Source organism: Mizuhopecten yessoensis, unplaced genomic scaffold, assembly GCF_002113885.1.
Source record: "Mizuhopecten yessoensis strain PY_sf001 unplaced genomic scaffold, ASM211388v2 scaffold9511, whole genome shotgun sequence".
In the NCBI taxonomy this organism is placed as follows: Eukaryota; Metazoa; Mollusca; class Bivalvia; order Pectinida; family Pectinidae; genus Mizuhopecten; species Mizuhopecten yessoensis.
In genome coordinates, this window is record NW_018408084.1 from 7,520 (window position 1) to 34,299 (window position 26,780).

Sequence of the window (26,780 nt, forward strand, 5' to 3'; positions counted from 1 at the left end):
GGTCTCATCAGAGTATATGTTCAGCTTTGCTACAGCTTTGTGAACTTTGAAAAAAACGATGTTACATATACAGTATACAGGAAGACATTCAGTTGTTTGTTTATGATTTTTATTGACTTTTCCCGGATATCTTTTGTAAATCATACTTCATAAAACTATTTAATAGTGTTACTCAACGTAGACTGAAAAACATGCACATATTTCTTGTTGGGTAATGTCGTTGACCATGTAGACTTGTTTGTGGTATCGTACCATCTTTACAGGATATATGTATGTAGTGTATTTTTTAGTCCTTGATTAGACTCTCGTAAAGCATCGTTAGCGAGTACGTAAATTCTAGGGTAACGGAATATGTATGTCTTCAGGATGGGAATATTCTGCTATGCTAAGCCAGGTCACAAACATGTACCATTCATTCGAATACAAGCGTTAAATAGTCTAAAAATACATTCAAAGGACAATATTGTGAATAGTGAGGTAACTGCACGCGTTAATAACGCACGAAGCATGACACTGATACACATTATGTTACAGACGCCATTGATTCAACCAGGTAGGTTTATCAAGTTTTAAGTTTTATTTTTACACTCACGCCACACGTATACGTGCGTAATAAGAGGTCACATATTACATAGTATACATTGATGGACAAAGTACACACATTATATGACACATGATACAATTTATACAATAACAACCCATTTCACTAATTCTTTTAGCTAACTTAGTTTAGATATTAAGTAGCTTCATTACTCTTTGTATACATTTACTTACTTTTGTTAAGAGTACCGTGTTACAAATTGAGAACATTCCTTTCATTTTGATGTAAGTTGGGTTGACATAATAATAATTTGGTATATAAAGTTGGCTAAGAGCTACAACAGATACATTAGTACATTGGTATAAGTAGTGGTATTCGTCCCCAACACAGTTATTACATAGGGGACATAACCTTTATGTAGTTTATGTTCGTTGACAATACATTTATATATACATGGTTTTCATTTGTAGATCAATTGAAGACCTGCAAGGAGTTACTTTTAAAATCAAGATGGCGATTTCAAACTTTTCCTCCAGCGGTGAGTAATCTTAAAAGTTATTTTTGACGAAAAAAACGCGAATGTATACCACGTCAAGACGTTTGCTTTTTGCATGTGTAAACATTCGAATATCGTACCTGAAACTGTTTACCCTGCAAAAACAGGAAGTATTTCGGGCTTCCTCTATAACTTCGAAAATAGAACAACGTTTTCTAAGTGCAAACATCTGGGAGTGGAATACCTAACAAGTGAAACTTGTTGATAATGTTGGTTACGATGAAAGGTAACATATTTATATAAGTGTATTAACACTTGTTTCTGTCTCCAATTAATTTATGTTCAATCATGTGTGTATTATGTATTACATATGTTATGTAAATAAAACAAAGTTTAAACTAACAAGTGACACTCTAGTCGTTAACATCAGTCATGCATGAAAGTATACGGGTACCACAGAGCTCATCATGTCTTTCAAACGCACTCGTTAATTACAACAGTGACTGATAAAAATTAAAAGCATTTTTTCCCTTTTACTGCGTGATGACTGAAAAAGCATGTAAACGTTAACTTACATCGTAACAAATTGAATACCTTATCTAACCTGGGTCTTTTCTTACAAACTTCAGCAAACTACATGCCTTATTTAACGGTATCTTAAAAGTCGTATCAAACAGTTATTTAATTAGATAGAATATTTTGAGTTCATATTACAGTACAATGCTTTCAATTAATGAATGAGTATTAAAGTATCAATGGCATTCTAGGAGTTGGATTTCCCGATGAAGTAGGGTTAAGTAGATAGATAAATTTCTTTATTTTCTCTATGGGATAAGGTTACAAACATTGCATTAATGTCATGTTATGTTAATGTAGGTTAATGAACAATTTTTTGAATACACAGTGCTATTGCGTTACGTGACGACTTTTTTTCTCAAGTTTACAATAAAGAAGCTGTACACATAGATTCCGATATATAACAGTTGAAACACGTAAAAAGATATTTGTATTCTTGGGTAACAAATGCTCTATGAAGGAATTAGCAATATCAAGTTGCACTACTATACGAATGACTTGCAATATGAAGACAATTAACATCCTAGCAGCTTCCAAAGTAACATTCTCTAGTTTAGTCATACAATCTTTGGGAATGCTATCCTAGACAATATCAGGAGTGTTTATAACTGACATTATTGAATAACGAATAACTGTCTAACTTTACTTTCCGGGGGTTGGGGGTCAGAAGTCAAGTTGGACAGTTATTCGTTATGCGTTATCCGTTTACTTTACAGTTATCCGTTATTCGTTCACTTTACAGTTATTCGTTATCAGGTATTCGTTAACTTTACGTAGAAACCGTATACAGGTGGTTGCACAGCAATAATTTACACTGTGTTAAATTACCAACAACAGATGTCCATTTTGAATGTTGATAGATTGTTAACGCCATTTTTCAGAAAGAACTGGAGTGATTTTTCTGAAGTTTAACACGAATGTTCTTATGGTCTGTAGTTACGCATATCGAATTTGGGATCTGACATGAAAACAAATATGGCCGACAGGCGGACACATGCTTTTTGAATTTTGAGATTAAGATAGATAGTGTTAGTGCTATTTCTCAGAAACTATTCGAAGGATCTTTCTCAATGTCCACATGAAGGTTTCAATTGGTCTTTGTTATGAATATCAAATTTTGTGTATGATCAGAAAACCAAGTTGACTGACGAGCGGCATTTGGAATGGTGAGAGTTAAAGTACATTATATGTTAACATTGTTCACAGAAAGTAATGGGAGGATCTTTATCAAATTTGACATGAAGGTTTCCCGTGGTCTTCTGTTATGCATTAAAGGGTCTGATCAGGATATCACAGGCTGCCATTTTGAATTAAGAGATTGAAAGGTTGTTAGCGCTATTTCTCAATAAGTACATGTAATCGATAGATCTGTTTCCGATGTCGTATGGTTACTTTCATATGGCCTTAGTTGTGCATGTTTCATATTAATGCTGTTTAGAAAAAAACAAAATGGTCGCAAAGGCATCCGTACTTGATTTTGACAGTTACAGTTTGTTATCCATATTTAGTGACAAATACTAGACAGATCCTTTAAAAATTCACATTTAGGTTCTCCTTCTTACAGAGTAGGCACCATGCTAGTAAATATGTAGCACAACAACCTGACTTTCAAAGCTCAATGTCATACAAATCAGTTTAAAATTTTAATGAAAATGTACTTTAAGTTAACAAATTGTGTACGTGACTTATTCCAACAGAAAAGAGATAAGCAGAGTAAAGGTCAATAACACATGAAAACTATGAAGATGGTACGATGGTAGGTGCCCGGATCTATCAGTGTAGATAGAAACGTAGTAAAAGAGATGTTTGGAATTAGAAAGAAAAACTTAGTAAATTCATATTGCATGATCAGCAATCAGATGTTGTTAGATTTTGACCCACTTAAGTATGGTTTTGTTTAAATTTTGTAAAAAGGAGTATAAAATCGCTACAACATTTATAAAGGGATTATTTTAAGAGTCTAGTGTCCAAATAGGTCTAGAACCCGTGCCGATGAGTTTGACCAGAAAATGATTTGAAATTCATAAATGAATAGATTGCACACAGGGTTTGGAAATATCTAGAACGGATGTAAATGTCCATCTTTTGAAAGGTTCCACATGTGATGGATGGAACAAAAATCATTTACACGTTGTTATCGATTTCAATCAAAAAGTGGAGTTACAAATATGAATTTGCATGACATTTTTGTTGATTTATATTGATCCCGGTGCTCTTGTGTTTGAAACAAAGTATTTGGAGAATATCATAATACATGCTTACTTGATTCCACTCGGTTTTAACGATCCACGCCGATGTCACCTTCAGAGACATTAACCTTAATGAAAAAATAACATTAAGACTCTTGAAACATTTGTATTTATTTCATCCATGTACATTCAGTCATGCGGTCATTATCCTTGCATGGGCATATGGACATGATTATACACAATACATAAACCTAATTAAGGAGTTATTTTAATAAATGGTGAACAAAAATATTGTTTAAGAATATATATCAGTTACCGAAGCTATTTTCCTATGCATTGCCTTTACAATTACAATCGTGTTAAGCTCTTCCCATCGAACTTAAGCCACGCCCCGTTTCTAACCAAAACAATAAGGCGTCAAACTCGCCTCTTAGCGAAATCCCGCTGATAAGGCTAGCAGGCAACAGAACAGAAACGACTGATAAAATGTATTTGTTGAATGAAATAAAAGATAAAAAGTACACATTCCTTGTTCTTACCTCCATTTATTATTGAAACATATTCAGATCCGAAATCAAATGAAACATTTCACTTGTGCCGTATGCATTTACACAAAACTCTACAAATATTCACCGTTTTTGTCGATAAGCACCGATTGGTATGCATACTGACATGGAAATTTAAGAACTTGGTCAATATTAATCCAAATGTGTCGTAAAAACTTTGGTAACAGGACGTTCACGATCAATCCAAATATTCCGCCTCGTCAACATACAGATCGTGCGCTCGCAGTTATGGGCGGGGCCAAATTACCGACTTTTGAAGGATTCTTTCCGATTTGTCAGTCCGCTGCAGAATGACACGTCGACAGTTCAGGTCACAAAGTATTTTACTAGGTACTTTTGTACAAGGAAATACAATGTTTCTAAACCTATTAGCGTAGTATATTTATTAAGATGTGTTAGAATGGGGATAATACATTGTTTTTCTTGTCTATACTGGCGATTAGAACATGAAATTTGGTTTAAACTCTCGACCTATCGGTTTCGAGTTCAAACCCACATTTCATGTTCTAGTCGCCAGTATAGCCACTCAAAACAACTTACTATCCCCTAAATAATGGCCGTCTTTGATGTACATATATGTAGATCATCGTTCAATGACAGGCACTACCAAGAGCAGCTAACCAATTTCGGCTTCAAGTGTTTCCATAAATAAATACACACGTTGGAGGGAGACTCTGCTTTCGCGTATATATGTATCACTACATCATTTGACTTAATTACTGTTCCAATACGAAGTTCACAAACCAGCCAATGAAAATTTAGTTGACAGCGATCATAGTAGGGAGATTGATGGGGGAGGGGGTTCGAGTGTTTGATGCTTGTGTCGCTGGGCTGGCAGGCTGGTACTTAAAAGAAAAAAATATACACAGGTAAACTGGTCACAAAAATTCAGAATATAAAAATGGTTGTTAGAAATGATTTTAGAGAGATAAAAACAATAACATGAAATGCATTAAATTATGAATTTGGTGATGTATTTGTTTATGAAATATATTAGTTATAAAAAAAATCATAAATCCTTAATCTCTAGTATTGATATGGGTCCGCAAATATGTATAGAAATGCTATGAATATACCTCATACACTTTTGTAACTGACGTATGAGTAATTGTCTATCAATTTAAATTAAAGATATATTTATCAGTGTATCAATTACATTGAAAGACGATTAAAGATACTTAGTTACCAAATCAGGTGGGATATCTCTAATATAATTTATCCGTATTCCAGTAAGCATATGACGCATGCATTTTACGTCATATGTCTTTGAGTGCCGCCAAGGCCGATCATATTTGAACCTCATTGCTGACGTCATTATGGGATAAAAGTATGACGTCATAACCTTTATTTCAACCTCATGAAATCCCTTTACTACGAAACTATCTCCCCTACCGTATTTTTTCTTTTTAATTTCTTTCTTTGGGTTTGTTATTTTAAATCTATTTTAAAATTGAAAATTTGCTCCCACCGACAATATTTTCATATTTCATTTCATTCACAATGACGTAAGGTTAGAGATTGACGCACAGTCGAAAAATCGGCAAGGTAAAGTTGGATAGTTATTCGTTATTCGTTATTCGGAATAACGAATAACTTTCTAACTTTACTTTCCGTCGGGCGAAAGTAAAGTTAGAAAGTTATTCGTTAATCAAAATTTTACAAAAAATTGCTTAATATGGATGCCGGTGCACAACTTGCAAGTACAGGGGGTGCCAACGACAGTATCCACACAGAGTTTCATTAAGATTGAAATGGGAATTCACTACGTGCTAGGACCAGGCTCATTAAATTTAAACAAAATCTGAATTTTGATACTTTTCGGGTATATGGGTACAGGGGGTCTAGAAAACGTGCCGATGCACAATTTCGGGAGGTTGCAAGTAGATGGGGTGCCAATGAAAGTATCCACACCGAGTTTCATTAAGATTGAAATAGGAATTTACCCCGAGCTAGGATCAGGAACATTGAATTTGAACAAAATCCGAATTTTGACAATTGTCGGGCATAGAGTCCCAGGGTGTCTAGAAACCATGCCGATGCACACTTTTTGAAAGGTTGCACGTGCAGGGGGTACTTATGACAGTATTCATATCGAGTTTCATTAAGATTGAAATAGGAATTCATCCCGAACTAGGACCAGGAACATTGAACTTGAACAAAATCCCAATTTTGACAATTTTCGGGTATAGGGTCCCAGGATGTCTAGAAACCATGCCGGTGCACACTTTTTGAAAGGTTGCACGTACAGGGGGTGCCAATGCAAGTATTAACACCGAGTTTCATTAAGATTGAAATAGGAATTCACCCTTGAGCTAGGACCAGGAACATTGAAGATATGTTATTCATATGACTATAACACACTTAATTTGATGCACAAAACCAATACCTCAAAAAGTTAAAAGCTTTTAAGGGTGCGTCTGCTATAGAATTACTTGCTCAAGACAAATTAATATTAATGATTTAAGCTTCTAAAAACAAATCTAAAGTGTTCACAGCTGCAAGGTTTTTAAATTACCTCCAATACAATACAAAACCTGCCATACTACATTTTGTATAATTTTGTGAATTATTTCTCGATGCGTAAGGCTATGAATGCAAATAACATCTTGAAGCAGTGCTCGTCCTTGAAGTTGTTTACAAACCAAAAACTCAGATATGTAAACGTGATATCTAAACTAATGTTTATCTTGACTGAACTTTATCTCTTAGGAAGTGTTGCGTCAGTAGTCTAATGTAGGTCTGTGTGACAATGTATCTCAACTGTCTATGATAAGTGTTTGCAAACAGGTATCACAGTGGTCTATATTGAGAGTTTGTAACCAGGTATACCAGTGGTCTATATTAAGTTTTTGTGTCAGTGTATTCAGTGGACTATATTTTTTTGTGATCAGGTATCTCAGATTTTTCAAACTTTTCCTCTAGCGGTGAGTAATCTGAAAGTTATTTGTGACGAAAAGAAACCGAATGTTTACCACGTCAAGACGTTTGTTGTTTTTCATGTGTAAATTTTCGAATATCGTACATGAAACTGTTTACCCTGCAAAAACAGAAACTATTTCGGGCTACCTCTACAAGTGACACTCTAGTCATTAGGGTCCCGTATCGGAGATACGGGTGCCCTATAGTAATCACTCTGTCTGTTCATAAAAATACACATTGAGGTAAAAAGTCAAGGTCAAAGGTCAAGGTCATAAGGTTCAAAGGTCAAGGTCAAATTTAACATCTTTTCACTGATGAACATTTTGTTATGATATTATGAGGCAGTGTTGATCAGAATTAAACAAGGAGTCAACTGACCAAATGTCAAAGACATCGGGTCAGGGGTCAAGGTCAAATTTTGTTGCTTTTCACTAGTGAACATTTCGCTATGACATTAAGAAGCAAAGTTGTTCGGAATTAAACAAAGAGACACACTGAGGTAAAAAATTGAGGTCAAAGGTCAAGGTCATGAGATTTAAAGGTCAAGGTCAAATTTTGCATCTTTTCACTGATGAACATTTTGTTATGACATGCTGAAGCAAAGTTGATCAGAATTAAACAACGAGTCAACTGACCAAAGCTCAAAGTCAAAGGTCAAGGTCAAATTTTGTATCTTTTTACTGGTGAACATTTCGCTATGACACTTTGAAGCAATGTTGCTCAGAACTTAACGCAGAGTCAACTGACCTTTGTTCCAGGTTACTGGGTTCAAAGGGTCAAGGTCAAGTTTTGTATGTTTCACTGATGTACATTTTGTTATGATATTAAGGAGCAACGTTGGTCGGAATTAAAGAATAAGTCAACTGACCAAAGATCAGGGTCACTGGGTTAATGGTCAAGGTCATTTGGGTCTAAAGGTCAAAGACAAAGTGGATCTCTGACTTTGAACCTGGCTCTTGATGGAGAAGGTATATTAGGCGAAATAAAACAAACCAAAGCTAACAAATGAGTATTGCACCGGTAATTACATTTTTGTTAGCCCAGCAAATATGGAGGTGGAAGGAAACACAACACATCATAGTACATGTAAAATGTATATTTTGCTTCCTTGCGATTCTTTTTGAAGTCCAAATGTCAAACGTCAAGCTCAGCTATATGGGCAGATTGCTTCTTGATGATTATGGGGGATATACTTGCCACAAGACGGGGCCCTTACTGACCGGTCATTGTTCTAGTTAAAATCAGTCATGCATGAAAGTATACGGTTACCACATAGCTCATCATGTCTTTCAAACGCACTCGTTAATTACAACAGTGACTGATAACAATATAATGCACTTTTCCTTTTACTGTGTGATGACTGAAAAAGCGTGCAAACGTTAACTTACATCGTAACAGATTGAATACCTTATCTACCCTGGGTCTTTTCTAACAAACTTCAGCAAACTACATGCCGTAGTTAACGGTATCTTAAAAGTCGTATCAAACAGTAATTTTATTAGAAAGAATATTTTGAGTTCATATTATAGTGCAATGCTCATCAATTAATGAATGATAAAAAAGTATCAATTGCATTCTGGGACTTGGATTTTCCGATGAAGCAGTGTTAGGTTGATATATAGGTTTCTTTATTTCCTTTTTTGGAATAGAATATAGACATTGCATTAATGTCATGTTACGTTAATGTAGGTTAATGCACAATATTTTGAATACACAGTGCTATTGCGTTACGTGACGACTTTTTTTCTCAAGTTTACAATAAAGGAGCTGTACATATAGATTCCCATATATAACAGTTGAAACAAGCAAAAATATATGTGTATTCTAAGGTAATCAAATGCTCCATTAAGGATTGTAGCAATGTCAAGTTACACTGGAAATGACTTGCAATGTGAAGACAATTAACGTTTTGTTGATTCATCTGAAGCAAACCGGGTTGATAGCCAACTGTCCCCAACACATAGACCCGTATATATCGACTGTTCAGGAAAGACAGCCGGATACAGCTGTTGTTTCTGCATGATCGCATTGTTCCAGGGGTGTTGCAAAGACCAAGTGGCTAATGCGTCTTACATTCTGCTACCACTAGCCCTCCACCATTGGGTTGCGGGTTCGAGACCTACGTGGGCCAGGTTCTGGCCGTAGATCGGTGGTTTTCCTCCGGGAACTCAGGCTTTACTCCAAAGGAAAGGAGACAAATTAAAAGCGTGGCGCCATTTCACAGGGCCTTTATTGACACAACCTCCAGAGTTTTAATTTGGCCAATAAACACCCCCATACATATTCAAATACGTCTTTGAGTAAAGCACCAATAGAACAATGTTCCTTTTAGGGATGAACGAATTGTCTGTTTTCATATGGTGAAGAAGGGCGTTGAATTTGGCGAATTTTAGGGCTGAACACTTTGAACTGTTGCGTAGTTTGATGGGACCGATTTGGTGGTGATAGTGCGATACACGTGGTCGTAGGTGGTATTTGTATTCGTTACAGATCTGTTAAAGAGCTGGTGAAACGCTTGCGTTATCGAGACGAAATATTTAGCAGCAAAACAACGGTAAGTTGTTGGGGTGTAAATATTTGACATGTCGCTCATAGAAGACATTTGGTATAGTCTTAGAAAACGCATTAGGAAACCCTAAATTAGTCGTCTAATTTGCAAAGGATGACCAATGAATTGGACAACATTTCCGCTCACCTTGGTTTAAACTTTGTTTTACTAAAATGTTGTTTGACAATACATCGAAATACAAATGGTACATTTTATAGAACAGAAAAGGAAACAAAAACAAGTGTCAGGACACTTATGTAAATTTGTTACCTGCTTAATAATCAACTTTTCAACACTAGCTACAGGAATGGAGTAATATGTACAACAGAACAAATACGGGAAATATGGGAAGGGGTAATGGATTGATATGCAGTGGAAAAATGTGATCATCAGATGGTAATATCATATTGGTATATTGCAATGGGTATGTGGAACACGATTCTGCAAAATATAACTATATATTAGTAGATGGTATTTTAAGCAATGCAGTAAAGGGACACTCTATGAAGGTTAGAAATGTATATATAAATTACATATCATAAATTACCACTAAATAACTATTGACAAAATGAGTATGTCACAAAGCACCGCCATGACTATTAAAAACGTCGCAGTTCACATACTAGCCATCACACTTATCAAATATATGTCCATGAAACAATTTCAAGCCTCAAGCGTCCCTGGCACGTCCTGCTCTTTCAAGGTAATAAATCACTTTATCAATCTATCGTAACCATGGCCAGTTAGTGACATACAGGTAACATGGTGTATATTAATATAATGGCAAAAACAATGAAAAAGCATATAAATCCAAATACATTTTCAAACAAACTAGTAAAACGAATGCAGCACAACATACATATTTATATCTCGAAATGAAATTGTAAAAGGGCTATTCGTTTATTTGAAATCTTTTAGTTTTGAGTATATAATTTTGGACGGCTAGAAAATGTGTGGTGTCTTCTTGATGGGTTAGAGAATCATCACCAAAGTGTAGAAGATTAGTAGATAACTGATACGGCAAACTCAGAATATGAAGCTGTCTAAGTGCTGTATATTTATAACATCTTAGCAAATAATCTGTTGAATTTTCATTGGAACCACAGGAACAATTCGGGGAGAGTATGGTGTTTTTCGTAAGCAAGTGTTCATTTAAGAAGCTACATGACATATGCAGTCTTGCATGGTAGATTTGACCCAGACGTGAACCATGAAAGAGGTATGAAGGTGGACATTAGATTTCAGAAAGGCTTTTAAATGAGAAATGGAAGGGTTATTTCTAACATGTAATGAAAGAGGTTTGGACCATTCAACTATTTTTAGTAGATCGGACTTTTATTTGTTTCCAAAGGGTTTTCAACTATCATGTACAGAGTAGTGTCATCAGCAAATATTTTTTTAAAGATTTGATATCGTTGACTATGTCATTGATATAGATTAAAAACAACAAAGGTTCACGTATTGAACCTTGTTGAACTCCAGCCTAAATTTCAGCCCAATCAGAGTGACTCTTATTGATGATAGGCCGTTGTTTTCTATTCGTTAAGTAGCTTTCGAACCATTTTAGCAGAGATCCAGTTATTCCAATTTTTGATCATTTATACAACAGCCCTTTGTGCCAAACCCTGTCAAACGCGTTGCTGATGTCACAAAATACTACTCTTATTTCTTTACCTGAATCTAATGCCTTAATGAAATCGTTTGAAATACTTAATAATTGGTTAATAGAGGAATCGCCTAGTGTAAAATCTGATTGATTTTTTAGTCACCCCTGGGGGAACCCCAGTGGGGACTATTAAATTTTGTTTCAGTCCCAGATTTTGACCTCTGTTAGGAGGGCTGTTGTGTATCTTGCTTCTGTCGGAATATACCAGGCGCTAATTACAAGCTCTTGGATAACTCAGATATCGATTTCCTTTTTAAACAGGAATAGAATAAACCTAAAGGCGTTCCAAATTCCCCACGGGAATTACATATAACCTTAAGATGTTCCGAGTATGAATCAGGCACCTTTGAAGTTCCCGAAGGGGTAAACTGTCGTATTTTAAATTGCTATTGACTGATTTAGATATTTTATGTCTGACCAACGACTACCGTTAATATTTGCGTATAGTGCGCACTTTTTTAAGGGGAAAATGAAGTGTAAAGAGAGGGGTGTACACGATATTCAAGAACAATCCAAAACCAGTCCTTGGTCGCGACCACTTCTCGTAAATTTTTCAAAGATTTTCGGAAATGTTTTGATATATGCTAACAGCAATACAACTGCTAAATTTCGTTGAATAATACCTGATTGCATTGCCAATTTAACAATTACGAAAAGTTGCAAGTTTAAGTCGTATATAATACTATAGAATCGGATAAATAAACTCGAGTGAAGCAGGGACAGAATATACTATACGTCCCTGAGTAAAGTAGGCTCAACTTTTCAGGACGTTACGTTGTGATCGATAAATACCACGTATCGGGAAACAAAACGAAGAATTGCATCGGATTTATTACTCTGTGGTTAAAATGTCGTTCTTGGGTACAATCTTGCTGAACTCTTCAATCTTGTCCGTAGGAATGTGTCAAAACTACACGGGTAAAGCGGCGTGTGTACCGCAAAGAGTCGAAGTTGCGTGATACTATTAACCGGCAGGAATTTACAAATGACATCCATGCGAATTGAACCGATAATGAGTTTGAAAATTAAATATCAACGGGTTCAAAACAGCCAAATACATTCCGATCTTTTCTTTTCGAATTGTGTGGCTGTTGGCGGTCCTCGTCGGAGTGACTGCCTTTAAGCGTACAGTACACATTCTGCCGATATCGATGACCGATTCAGTCGGATTTGCAGACGATCAGAAAACTACTTGGAGAAGTGTATTTCATAACCAAAAATAGTAGAAGATTGATCCGTATATAAGATTGAATCTTTTCTGAAACTTGTTGTTTTGAAAACAACATCGTTATATTCCAATTACCTGGTCTGCCCATGCCAGGTGACCGTGTCAGCGCGCAGATCTCCCCGTATTCGAGGTGTCGGTCAACGCTAACGTTATATTTGCGACATGCTTTCCTATTAATTCCCTGTGTTGCCATGGCTACCTGAACAGCATGTATATATTTACACCTGGTAATTGTTTACTATTTTGATTGACAGGTGGAAATATATCCGTTGTAGCTTGGTCAATGATTTATCGGAAAATGATCATACAGAATGATGGGGTGACTGTCATGTCATTCTGACATATTTCTAGTTTGTTCTTACTTTCAAATCAAGAAGAAAATTATGAATATGTTTATAACGCTCCTCTCGAACACTTTACCAATTATACTTAACAGTGAAATTGGTCGATAGTTTTTAACATCATTACCGCTATCTTTTTTATATATAGGTAAAACATCGCTTCTTTCCACGATGATGGAAATATTCCTTGTGATAAGGATTCATTAAAAAATATAGATAATGTGTTTCAGCTCAAATAGTGGTTATATGCATAACTGAAACTTTGAAAAAACTGAGCCTGTATCAGTGCCAAATAAAACAAATTCAGAGCGGTATTTTTTCTTGATAATGAAAAATATACACCAACACTTCAGTAAATAATATCATTTGGTTTGGTTATAGAACCCTTTTATATGGTTAATTGTGGTGCATAGCAGTTTAAATAACCCAGTGAATTGAATGGCTAAGAGCTCGGTTCCGCCAATTTTGTTACTTTTTATGGCTCATTTATTTCACAATAATTATCAAAAAACAGATATGACTCATGAACATATTATTAAAATGTAAATATTGTCACATCAGTAAGCGCTGTCGGGGTTTCATTGGACTTCGGTGTTTTTTTCATAATATAATGTTTTCGTAATTGCTGTGGTCACATGAACATGTTTGCCCTAGTTATACACCACCGAAACGACAGTCGACAAAAGAGATCCGAAAAGAGTTTAAATTGTTGCAATTAGAACGGCAGATCAATTATTGCCGATTAAATATGAAAAAAAGTATAAAATATACCGGTATGACATAAAAAAGATATTGTTTAATCACTCTTTATAGGTGTTACAATTATGTTCACTTCAGTCAGTTGCTTAAATAATAGATAGTAATAACATACAGCATTTGATGTAGCGCCCTATCTAGCTAACATAAGCCACTCTAAGGCACTTTACAATACATCGATATACAATTAAAATAATTAGCATCTACACTAATCAATACAATATTAAAGCATTCGCAGGAGCTGCCTTATCAGGCGCTAACTACTAGTCATATGCCACCTGGCTTATATCTCCCTTTGTGTGTATGTCTTGTGCTGGATATGTAATGTGTGTTGTGTTTGAAATGGGACCGTGATTTCAACGGCATCATTTATAGTGCCACCTCACTTGAATGCTACAGTACTAATACCGCAACATCCACCACAGACCAATTTATACTCAACCTGGGTTGTTACAGTTATGTGGGCAGGAAAAAAACACTTTCTCTGAATATCCCTGCGAACGACGACTTCGGGGTTCGAACCCCGGCCACCTGCGTGTAAGGCCGGAGTGTTGACCATTCGACTAATCTGCCCAGGTTGCAGTTTTTCCAAGGTAGATGTTTAATTGTCCATGTTGGGGTTGAGTTTAATTTACTGAAGGCAACGGCCAATTGAGAATTTTTTGAAAAGCTCCGTATTGACAAAATAGTTAATATCAACAGTACTATAACTATCCTAATCTTATAAAACAAGCAGGTCTAGATATTACAAAAAAATGTGATGAAAATGATATCAAATATCGTAAAACTATCAGAAAAGTCTAGATATTATGGAAAATATGTAATTTCTCCACCAATGCTAAGGTTGTGGATATGAGATTACAGGAAATCAAAATCAAGTTAGATATCAAATCTTTTCAACAGCAGCTGGGGAAAATCTTTTTCTTTCATGCGATCAAGTGCCCAATTCTGCTGACCATCAACAGTGTGTCAGAATATCTGCCGATTCTGTTGATTTATCCCGAAAAATCTCAGTGATTTAGATGATTAAAATAACACAAGTTCTTAAATTCAAATTTCCAACATGTACTAACTACCCTTATGTTAGGTCAACATCTGCAAAGGTACACAACAGTCGGAAAGAGCGAAACGTAACTCGAGACGTCACGCACGGTTTTCTACTTAAAGTTGCAGACCCATCCACGATATTTATTGATTCATTGTATTCTAACACTCAGCATATACCCAATTTATAGTTAAATAAAAACACATTGCATTCAGTTAGTAATACAGTCCCTTTTGTTTTGCCCTTTATTAGGTGAGCTTATTAATGTACTTATGAATATCGTAAGCGTCTTTATGACACATATTTCAAAGGCTAGCATAAAATCAGTATCATTATGTTAAGATATCAGCATTTGAAGGACTATAGACATTTATAATACGGAAGATTTTTGGGACAAAACGTATAAATGATAGAATATTTTCTGTAATATTGTTCCTATATTGGTAAAGTGAAACTGTATCACACATGGTGTTAAAGAGAAACGTACGTTTGTTCATACCCATCTTTCAGCGCAACTTCAATCAAACAGCTGGTGGTATCGAGACGATCAATATCGCTGATGATAGAAAAACTCTGTCACTAAAATGGAAAGATGGAGTATTGTCAAGGTAAGTTTACTTACAATGATGGGGAGCTGTCAATGTACGTTTTGTTACAAAGATGAGAAACTGTCTAGGTAAGATTAGCCCTGAATATGGGAGGCTGTCAAGTTTATTAAATTGATAATAAAATCATAATGTTGCATATGCACATAATGTAGCCTTCATTTTAATAAAGAAAAATTATCAAAGGTATTTTGGTAATAAAGATGGGTAATTGTCAAGGTAAGTTAAGTTATAGAGGTGTATTTTTGTGACGTAAGCTTGATGATTGAAATTGAGAGCTGTCAAAGTAAGTTTTACAATAGAGTTGTAGAATTGTAACGTAAGCTTGATTATAACGATTGAAAACCATTACAGTAAGCCCAATAACAATGATAGGAAAGAAAGGATAAAGACATTGATATAAAAATAGAAGTTTTACTAAAAGGCCGCTAGTAATAAGCTGTAACAGTTATTCTAAAAGGTGATATGGTATCAAATTTGTATCACTCTCAGCATGTTCCTTTTGAATCTCCCTATCATTGTGGTAACATTTACTAATACTCTATGACAGTAAGAAAACAAACCCAAGCTGGTTATAACATTTAATAATACTCTGTGACAGTAAGAAAACAAACCCAAGCTGGTTATAACATTTACCATTGCTCTATGACAGTAAGAAGACAAACTCTAGCCGGTTATAACATTAACTAATACTCTTTGACAGTAAGAAGACAAACTCTAGCTGGTTATAACATTTACTAATACTTTGTGACAGTAAGAAAGCAAACCCAAGCTGGTTATACCATTTACTAATACTCTATAACAGTAAGAAGACAAAGTCATGCTGGTTATACAATCTACTAATACCCCCTGACCGTAAGAAGACAAACTCTAGCCGGTTAGAACATTAACTAATACTCTTTAACAGTAAGAAGACAAAGTCATGCTGGTTATACAATTTGCTAATACTCTGTGATAGTAAAGAGACAGAGGAGCCAAGCTGTTTATAACATTTACTAATACTCTATGAAAATAAAGAAACAAATCAAAGCTGGTTATACAATTTGCTAATACTCTGTGATAGTAAAGAGACAGAGGAGCCAAGCTGTTTATAACATTTACATATACTCTTTGATAGCAAGAAGACAAACCCACGATGGTTATAACATTTAATAATACTCTGTGACTGTAAGGAGACAGAGGAGCCAAGCTGTTTATAACATTTACATATACTCTTTGATAGCAAGAAGACAAACCCACGATGGTTACAACATTTACTAATACTTTGTGACAGAAAGAAAACAAACCCACGCTGGTTATAACATTTAATAATACTCTGTGACAGTAAGAAAACGATCCAAGCTGGTTATACCATTTACTAATACTCTATGAAAATAAAGAAACAAATCAAAGCTGGTTACACATTTTGCTAATTCTCTGGGACTGTAAGGAGACAGAGGAGCCAAGCTGTTTATAACATTTACTAATTATAACATTAACTAATGCTCTTTGACAGTAAGAAGACAACCTCTAGCTGGTTATACAATTTGCTAATACTCTGTGATAGTAAGGAGACAGAGGAGCCAAGCTGTTTATAACATTTACATATACTCTTTGATAGCAAGAAGACAAACCCACGATGGTTACAACATTTACTAATACGCTATGACAATAAAGAAACAAATCAAAGCTGGTTACACATTTTGCTAATTCTCTGTGACTGTAAGGAGACAGAGGAGCCAAGCTGTTTATAACATTTACATATACTCTTTGATAGTAAGAAGACAAACCCACGATGGTTACAACATTTACTAATACGCTATGACAGTAAGAAGACAACCTCTAGCTGGTTATACAATTTGCTAATACTCTGTGATAGTAAGGAGACAGAGGAGCCAAGCTGTTTATAACATTTACATATACTCTTTGATAGTAAGAAGACAAACTCTAGCTGGTTATACAATTTACTAATACTCTTTGATAGTAAGAAGACAAACTCTAGCCGGTTAGAACATTAACTAATACTCTTTGCCAGTAAGAAGACAAACCCACGATGGTTACAACATTTACTAATACACTTAGACAGTAAGAAGACAAAGTCATGCTGGTTATACAATTTACTAATACTCTATGACACTAAGAAAACAAACCCACGCTGGTTATAACATTTACTAATACTTTGTGACAGTAAGAAAGCAAACCCAAGCTGGTTGTAACATTTACTAATACACTTAGACAGTAAGAAGACAAACTCTAGCTGGTTATAACATTTACTAATAATCTGTGACAGTAAGAAAACAATCCAAGCTGGTTATAACATTTACTAATACTCTGTGACAGTAAGAAAACAAACCCAAGCTGGTTATAACATTTACTAATACTCTATGACAGTAAGAAAACAAACCCAAGCTGGTTATAACATTTACTAATACTCTATGACAGTTAAAAGACAAAGCCAAGCTGGTTATAACATTTACTATTGCTCTATGACAGTAAGAAGACAAACTCTAGCCGGTTATAACATTAACTAATACTCTTGACAGTAAGAAGACAAACTCTAGCTGGTTATAACATTTACTAATACTCTATGACAATAAAGAAACAAATCCAAGCTGGTTATACAATTTGCTAATACTCTGTGACAGTAAGGAGACAGAGGAGCCCAGCTGTTTATAACATTTACATATACTCTTTGATAGTAAGAAGACAAACCCACGATGGTTATAACATTTACTAATACTTCCTGACAGTAAGAAGACAAAGTCATGCTGGTTATACAATTTACTAATACTCCCTGACAGTAAGAAGACAAACTCTAGCTGGTTATACAATTTACTAATACTCTATGACAGTAAGAAGACAAACTCTAGCTGGTTTTACAATTTACTAATACTCTATGACAGTAAGAAGACAAACTCGAGCTGGTTATACAATTTTGCTCTCAATAACCTGACGATATATGTCTACTGCAATCTACAGATGTTAAACATAACTTATAAAAAGGATATTTCTAAACATTTTCTTCATGTTGGTAAGTGTGGATTATGAGAAGTTCTTTTTACTCATCAAAACGTCACATAGAAAATGTTATGGGTTGTGTAAAAAGTACTTCTCATAATTATACAAAGGATGTTTTTTGTTTAGTTTCCACAGTAAGTGGCTGCGATTTAATTGTCGGTGCAGCAAATGCAATGATACTGCCAACAGTTGGATCTGGCCTGCCCATGAAATACCAATGACCTTGACGATACAAGCTGTCTCCACTACAGGTAAGCATGCTACTATCTGAATAAGTTAAAAAAGATAAAAATGATTCATATTTGATGTACGCTGTCCTACATTCATTCTTTATAGCAAATCGTCTTAACAATAAATTTCGTCTTAATATGATGATATCCCTTGGTAATGATCAACATCCCTTCATCGATTGCACATCCAACTATTATAAACATTGACATTAGTATGGTACATCTCATAATCATCGACAGTAACAAGTCAGACATCATTTTCCATCACACGACGGTCAAACTTAACAGAAAATATATCCTGTGACATACTTCCTTGATACATTGTGTTATTACATTTCCTTAATAAAAGTACACATATTTGGTAATTAATTGATGAAGACTATTGACAAGTTTTGTGGTCGCAATCATAATATCATAGGGACATACTTTGTGTGATGTTAACGTCGATTTTAACGTGAGTTTTATTATCCTTGTAGGGTTTTACATATTGGTTTTTACTATGTTAATAGTTTACCATTGTTTTATCGATTTTGAGTTCAAATAACGGTTTCGTTGTCTTGTTGTGTTTAAAAAAAAAAAAAAAAAAAAAAAAATTTTTTTTTTTTTAAAAAAAAAAAAAAAAAAAAAAGACTTTTTTCTTATTCAATACGATTTCAGAGGGATGTGAAAGCAATTAACAGCATATATAATTGACTCTCCCACGTTTAAACAACCATGCCATGGCAGTCATTTATGAAACAGTAAAGAGTAGTTAATTGTTATTTTTTGGTTTAATGAAATGTTTACTCATGTTTAAGAGGATGGTCATGTCCACGTCCAGTGGAATGAGGAGGATCACGACGGAATCCTCCCCGGGGAACATCTTCTGCAACATTGTTACTCCAAAGAGAACCAAAGGCGTTTAAGGGATCAAGCAAAATTACATTTTAATTCGGAGGTAAGCAGATATCACATCATAAAAAACAATCAATAGTTTATGTCAATCTGTATTTTTCCCATACAAATTATTTACAAATAAGGATGTCATTCGCGTAAAACCCACTCTTTTTTGAGATGACTTGTTTTGACTTCACCAAATAAATAAAACGATAATGAAACATTATTGTATTATCAATCGCCTCGTACTTTGATATTTAAAAATAGCTTATATCTTATTTACATAGTCTTGTCTGTATTTGTATTGGGATAATTAAATATATAGATCCTATCTTATATACACATTGGTGTCTATTGCTGTAATTGTATGTTTTACAAGGTGACAATTCCAGAGATGTCCTGGCGAGATGTACAGTCATCAGAGTACTCCTTATATAGGTATGGAAGTACTCATTGGAATTATCAGCTGTTACAGTTTGTCACAAACCTCATGAATTCCATCTCTTCTATTAGAATCTTCTATACATTGAAATTGACATGGGAAGTTTTCGAGAGAGAAAAAAAAAGAATTTATGCATAGTTTCTTTCTACTGTTTTTATTCTTTGATTTATATGACAAAATATAAAATCGTCGTTTGATAAAATATTGTTTTCTATAATAAGGTGGCTTAGAAATATCAATGACCCGGGATTATGTCTGCTAACAGATGTACCAGCCGAGCATCACTACGCACGGAACGTAAGATAACACACGATTAGCTATCTCAAAATAAACACGCATTAAATAGAAATACGTACTTAAATACAGAAAATGGAAGTATGCGACACATTATAGTACAAATATAAAAGAAATACTGAGATATTTTATTTATAACTAATAACATCGTTTACATTTTTTGTAATTGGAATGCAGCTTTGTTATTACATTGCAATGAAGCCTGAACTTATGTATGGCTACACTTGCTTTATTACAGGTTCTGAGTAAGATTGGCTGCCTGACGGGAACCTTATACGGAGAGGTCAGTTAGTGTTAACATTTCGAGGTAGTCAGTTTATCTGTCTTTTGTATGACGTCTTTTAACATTTCTTAATTGAAAGTGTACTATTATTCCGAAAAATATATCTACCTGAAAGGAATGAGGTTTTCCACTCATGAAAATGTTTACCAAACAAACATTTGATTTCCACATAAATGTACATCTTTACAAAAAAATGTATGACAACTTTAAATAATGTTACATTGTATCATGACGGGAGCATTTCGAGTTGAATAATGATATTAAGAACGAAACGGCACTCGGAGCGATCAGAATATCAGAATCACAGGTGTAAAGGAAATATCGAACGATACATTTGTCTTAAAAGTTTCAAGTTATGGTATACAGGAAAGGAAGTCAATATAATACTGCCCGATTATTAATTTTTATAAAAGCATTTTATTAACTACATTTAAGAAAGTATCTACAGACCCACTGAATGTAGAGCTAGTGTTATATTTGGTATCTTATAAATCAAATATCAATTTTTCATTTTCATTCAGAAAAATACGGAACACTTATAGTGTTTTTCCAATCAGTTAATACCACCTCCCCAGTATTGTAAACTAAGATTTGCTATGTTTATATTGAAAGATATAATGATATATTTTGGAAACAGACATTTTTATAACGTCTTAATGTACCATTTTTTATGTAAGAATAGGAAAAAACTTTATACTTAGTCTCAATGTGTACCTTTCTATGTTATTAACTGTTTAATCTAACCATCTGGCTATTTCAAACTAATATAAAAGTAACCGTGCTGTTATTGAATACACCTTTGTGGTTTCGTTCCGATCTCTTAACACAAATGAGTATTTTATAACTTTATTTGCTGTTCTGTATCACAATTTAACACATAACGTAACAATCGCCGTTGTTTGGTCACCAGATATGGGATGTAAAACTGCATAAGAAAATGATCAATTCTGCATACGGACGACAAGCTCTTCTCTTCCACACTGACCTGGCTATATACGAAGCACAACCTGGTGTACAATTTCTACACTGTTTGAGGTAAGGATGGCAATATGTGCTGCATTTTGAGAAACGAAACAATTGAATCGCTTGCAAACGAAAGCAGTATTGGTTTCGTTTTAATAAATAATATACAAGCATTAACATCTGACACAAAATCCGCAGAGGTCGACAGACTTTTCCTAAGATTAGTTGTATAAGTAAAAGTGCATTCGATTCGATCTTATCTGTTTAGAGGAATAAACAGGATTAAGAAGAATTATGTTTGATAACGCCTTATTCTTGGGGAAATTTCGGTGTTTCTTATGCATGAGTTAGCATTATTTTCTTCTCTGCTGGAAATCAGCTGTTTTACTAATACATCTATATGTTTGTAGAGGTTCCTTCCTTCCTTGATGGACATCGCAATTTCACAGCTGCCTATATATGATTGTCACGTTTCTTCTGTTCCTTGCTTGATATTGCAATCATTAAATGGTCATGTATTCGGGAGAATTCATTTACTTGAATAAGCTGACTTTTTTAAAACTAATTTTCAATTTTGACCGAGTCCTTTTTTACCAAGTATTCTGCAAATAATGCACCTAATTAAGATGGTCGAGATTCGACACCCCGATCGGATGTGAAAAGGTAATGGTTGAACTTGACTACCGCGCTGGTTTACTCTGGGTACTCCGGTGTCCTCCTACACTGAGATCTCCTGTGCGCTCAACAAGAGTCATCATTATAAGTAGAAAAAATCCTCATTCATAATTGTTGTAAAATAAATAAAGTTTATATTTTCATTACAATCATTTATACAGTATGAAGGAGTGCTATAATTCAGCAAGTACATATATGGCCATCGTTTAATTCCGTTTAATGTTTCATATTGCACTTCTGGAACACATGTATCACACAGCAGATAATCAAATTCTTAAGTTATTAATCCTTGTGGCTCATAGAGGTTTAACGAGCATTAAAAAAGTGAAAAGCTGCTCAATTTTACTTTCGCTTTGTATGCATCGAAATGGTAGACTGTCATGTTTCTGTCATTTACCTACATTGTATCGTGTGATATTTAGTTAATTTAGTTAAATGAAACAACGTCATCTTCTTCTCAAGTATGTATATACACCGACTTTATTTTCAAATCGATAATTAAACAATGACAACGCTTATTGTTTTGATGTAACAAAAGGTTAAAAAAAAGACCACGTATACGATTATAGTTATCGAGAGAGGTTATATATGCTCTTGTCCGCAAGAGCATAACCATTCGTTATATAAACCATATGTATGTATACGTGCAGGTAATAAAACCGTTTTTGTCAGAATCTTATTTTTATCAAGATTTGATGACTCATTGGAGGGCGGTGAAACCCTATTTGTCGACCTATATCACATAGCTGAGACATTTCGGAGAGATTTTCCAGAGGAATTTCGACTGCTCACACAGGTTCCATTTACTTTTACAAGGATTCATTATGACCGGTGAGTGATATTGTTATTTTTAGTCTGCTTAGAGCGCTTACATTGTGAATTGTATTGGTTAGGTTTAACTTTGAAAGTTTCATTGATACATGTGTCCGGTTTGTTGGTTATACAGCCGTCAGACCGGACTGGCGTCCTNAATAGAAACTCCAAGGACGCAGTAAGAACGCGGTAAGGTCGTGTTGGGAACGCCGTGTACATACACAGATCGCAGAGCACAGAACTCCGGTGTGACGGCTGACTCGAAATCTGGATTTATTTTAGAAAAATCATTGGCGTTCTCAATGCGACCATCGGCGTTCTCCAAAATATGACAGTTTAGGACGCGGTAAGGACGCCAGTCCGGTGTGACGGCAGTATTATAGATACATGGAGCACCTTGCAGACTGTATGTCTTAATTGTTAATTCAACTCGCATAGACCCGTTTAGATATGACTTATCGATTTTGGTAAATGGTAAGAAAAACGCGATGATAACATGCGTTCTGTGGCAGACGCATCTCTTTTTCGGTCGTACTTCTTATTTTTACCTCTGCAGGTCGGGGAGAGTCCTCCAATTCGGGACACAAAATCTGCTGCACCAGTTGCAATATTTGGAATCTTAATATTTCATTCTACTTCGAACTACCTTTTATTTCCTAGCGCCTTGCTCGGCAACACCTTACTTTATTGTGGAGCGTTCGCCCAGGTTAGGAAGGCAATGGGTTCTGTGCCCAGGCCAAGACTTACCAAAATCCTTTAAAATGGTAGTTGTTATTACCTGCTTAACATTTAGCATTTGGGGTAACGGTAACAACTGGTTCACTCGTTGTCGGTATGATGTGACATGGCGGGATGCTGTACTGGCTGCTTTTTACATGGTATTTCAGGGCACTATATCAGATCCGCGCTATCACAAGAAGGCAAGCACACACACTAACATACCCTGTCTCCTGCACACAAACATACATTCACGCATACACAACACATATGGAGGCACGCCCTAAGCTTTTGATAGATCGTTAAACAAAATAAAACCAAACCAAACCAAACCTATTTAGTCTGGCTGATTTCATTTATATTTTTACTTATCTACCTGACAAATTCTGATGATTACACATTACATAATGTGATGAATTAAGATGCTGTGATTTCACCAACCATATCTTCATGACTTGCATGCACTTTATGAAATAGATATAAATAGATACCAACGTTATAGACTGTTATTTTACATAAAGTGCTGATCCTGTCCACATGATTCTCAGAAGACCACTGATAGCTCTTAACGATGAGAATCGGGTAAGTTTTATCAAATTGCGGAAATATGCGCTTTTATTCAATCCTAAGTTGTGTAATCATCACTTAATATACAAACTAAAGGATACCTGTTTAAAAATTTAGTGAGTCGATTTCGAAAGCCAACAATCTATGCACTGCATCATTTTGAGAATTATGCATCACGTGATTAGACTTGTCCAATAGTCTAACGATTTCTAAACAAAAGATACTCATTCCTTTGGACGGCAATTCGAAGTTCTACAACAACATTAAAAGCATGGTGTTCTTTTATAAATATGTAATGTTTGCATTAGCATTTTCTCACCTGTGATTGCAGTAATCAAGATGATGATATATTTATTGGATATTTCAGATCATCAATATGACATGGCATGAACACGAACTTGGGCCACCTCTGGTCAATGAGGTAAGATCATCTTTTATATAAGCAATATACATAAAAACTGAGTGTTTAAAACATCCGATGGTAATTATTTGGTTTGGGTTATCACTCGGCTATTAACGTACGTGACAAGAAAGATAACTCCCACTGTTTCTAAGTGTCGTCAAATAACATCCTGTGGGGTGTCGTCTCCCACACCGTCGATTTTAAGATGAAAAGTTTAATGATTAACTACTCTATGACAAATGAAATAGCACAACATTTTCTGCTGTTATCGTGAGCTGATATTGTGTCGTGATTTTCGATTTTCTTTTGTTTACGTAAAATTTATTTTATCATCCATCAGAACAACGTTGAAGAGTTTTATCAAGCTTACCAGCTTTTTTCAAGGGCTATCAACGACTTTCCGTATCGGGTAAGCTCTCAACCAGTGTCTTCTCTTCTTAGAAACATTTACACATATTTTTGCCTGGTCAATTTACGTATCATTATTATTAATATAAATCTTAATTTAATTTTAATGATACATGCGTATTTGGTGATTGTGCCTTCGTTACGGTATATACTGTCAAAGTTCTTCAATTTTCGTTATACCTGGCAACTTTCGGCTTGATTCGATCACAATTGAAGCAGCATAATTAAGCAACAGCCTTCATATAAACGTATAGTTAAGGTCTTTGAACGCAGTAAAGGGGATGTCTTACGTTATATCAAGACACGTACAATATCATTTTAAAAACATTTCTAATGAGCAGACTACATTGCAATGTGTGACATATCCTTTTCTTGCTGTCATTACCAGAGAGTAGTTCGTCTCCGTAAGGGTGATATGATCTGCTTCAATAATCGACGACTTGCTCATGCCAGAAATGCATTTACTGGTGAAGGAGAGAGACACTTACAGGTAAAACCATCCTTGAAATTAAATTGTTCCGCCCTCGATTCACATCTATTCTCAACACCCTAGAATAATACATCGAGACAAAATCGAAGGCACGCGTACTGCTGTTTGATTGGTTTCATATAAAAAGTTTTGATGCAATGAACCTGTCATAAGGAGACGATTGAGTAGCTAAACCGAACGTCTATTTTATTGTTACGCTGTTGTGCGATTTCTTAGATCTTCATTAAATCACACAGGATTAGTCTACTGAAATCGTCCGCAATGTGTTTTGTAAAGAGCCTTCGATTTCGTCATGACATATTCAAGAGTTGTACAATATCGAGAGCGGAATTAGGGGATTTCGACACTGAGTTAAGACATTGATAAATTATGATTTCCTGCAAAAATAAATATAAAGGGAAGCAAATGATAGTAATGCAATAATGCCAAAACATTGCAAGAATGTATCTGTCTTTCTGACGAAAAACAATCACTTCTTAACAGACGGAATCCTAAGTTTAGCCGGATATGTTTTTTCATCTATTTGATCAGCATCAAACGATATGAACTCTGACATGATGTTACAGGGCTGTTATGTTAATTCGGATGACTTTAAGAGCAAGCTGATGTATCTCTCTCACAAGCTGGACGATGGTAGACCGGTGTGTCACGTGGGCAACACGGACTGGACGTAAGAAGGGGGCACCATTTTATGTTTTAGCATCGTGTATGTAGTTATTTACGACACATTGAAGCAAAAGGACAATGATAATGTAAACATTCAATTGTAAGTTTTTTAAATATATATATATAGTACAACATCATTAAAAACAACATATGAAAACAATTGTGTACCGCTATATTTAAAACAAAAAGTATATCATATTCTAAAAAATGTATATCATCTTAAAAAATGTATATCATACTTTAAAACATGTTTATCATAAAAATTGTATGTCATATATGTAGCAAACAAAGATAAAGCAGATTAAACACTGCTCCAATTAGCTGAGTACGAAAAGCCATTAAAAATATGTAATTATTGTAAACATATAATTATCGTTAACATTGGATTCTTCTTGTCCTGTGAGCAATCATCATTTCGTAAAATATATTTACAGTGTCGTTAAGTTCATAAAAAGAAAAGAAAAACTGGAAAAAAAATTG

General features: G+C 34.9%; 1 protein-coding gene across 1 annotated transcript; it reads left to right on the top strand.

Annotated features, from left to right (window-relative positions):
* Window positions 1-450: 450 nt before the first annotated feature.
* Window positions 451-26,387, top strand: LOC110458262 (gamma-butyrobetaine dioxygenase-like). Its single transcript, XM_021509876.1, has 15 exons — window positions 451-553; window positions 1,012-1,079; window positions 15,382-15,479; window positions 18,600-18,724; window positions 19,501-19,640; window positions 19,959-20,017; window positions 20,243-20,318; window positions 20,554-20,598; window positions 21,509-21,633; window positions 22,927-23,067; window positions 24,288-24,348; window positions 24,701-24,754; window positions 25,077-25,145; window positions 25,533-25,634; window positions 26,201-26,387. The coding sequence occupies exons 1-15, from the start codon at window positions 508-510 to the stop codon at window positions 26,306-26,308; spliced, it is 1,317 nt and encodes a 438-aa protein (XP_021365551.1). The 5' UTR covers window positions 451-507; the 3' UTR covers window positions 26,309-26,387.
* Window positions 26,388-26,780: the final 393 nt, after the last annotated feature.

Excerpts from the sequence above, each read along its gene's own strand:
- LOC110458262 (XM_021509876.1), top strand. The coding sequence starts at position 508 with ATGACACTGATACACATTATGTTACAGACGCCATTGATTCAACCAG. Across the intron at positions 23,068-24,287 it reads ACAAGGATTCATTATGACCG|TGCTGATCCTGTCCACATGA; the intron begins GTGAGTGATATT and ends TTTTACATAAAG. Across the intron at positions 24,349-24,700 it reads CTCTTAACGATGAGAATCGG|ATCATCAATATGACATGGCA; the intron begins GTAAGTTTTATC and ends TGGATATTTCAG.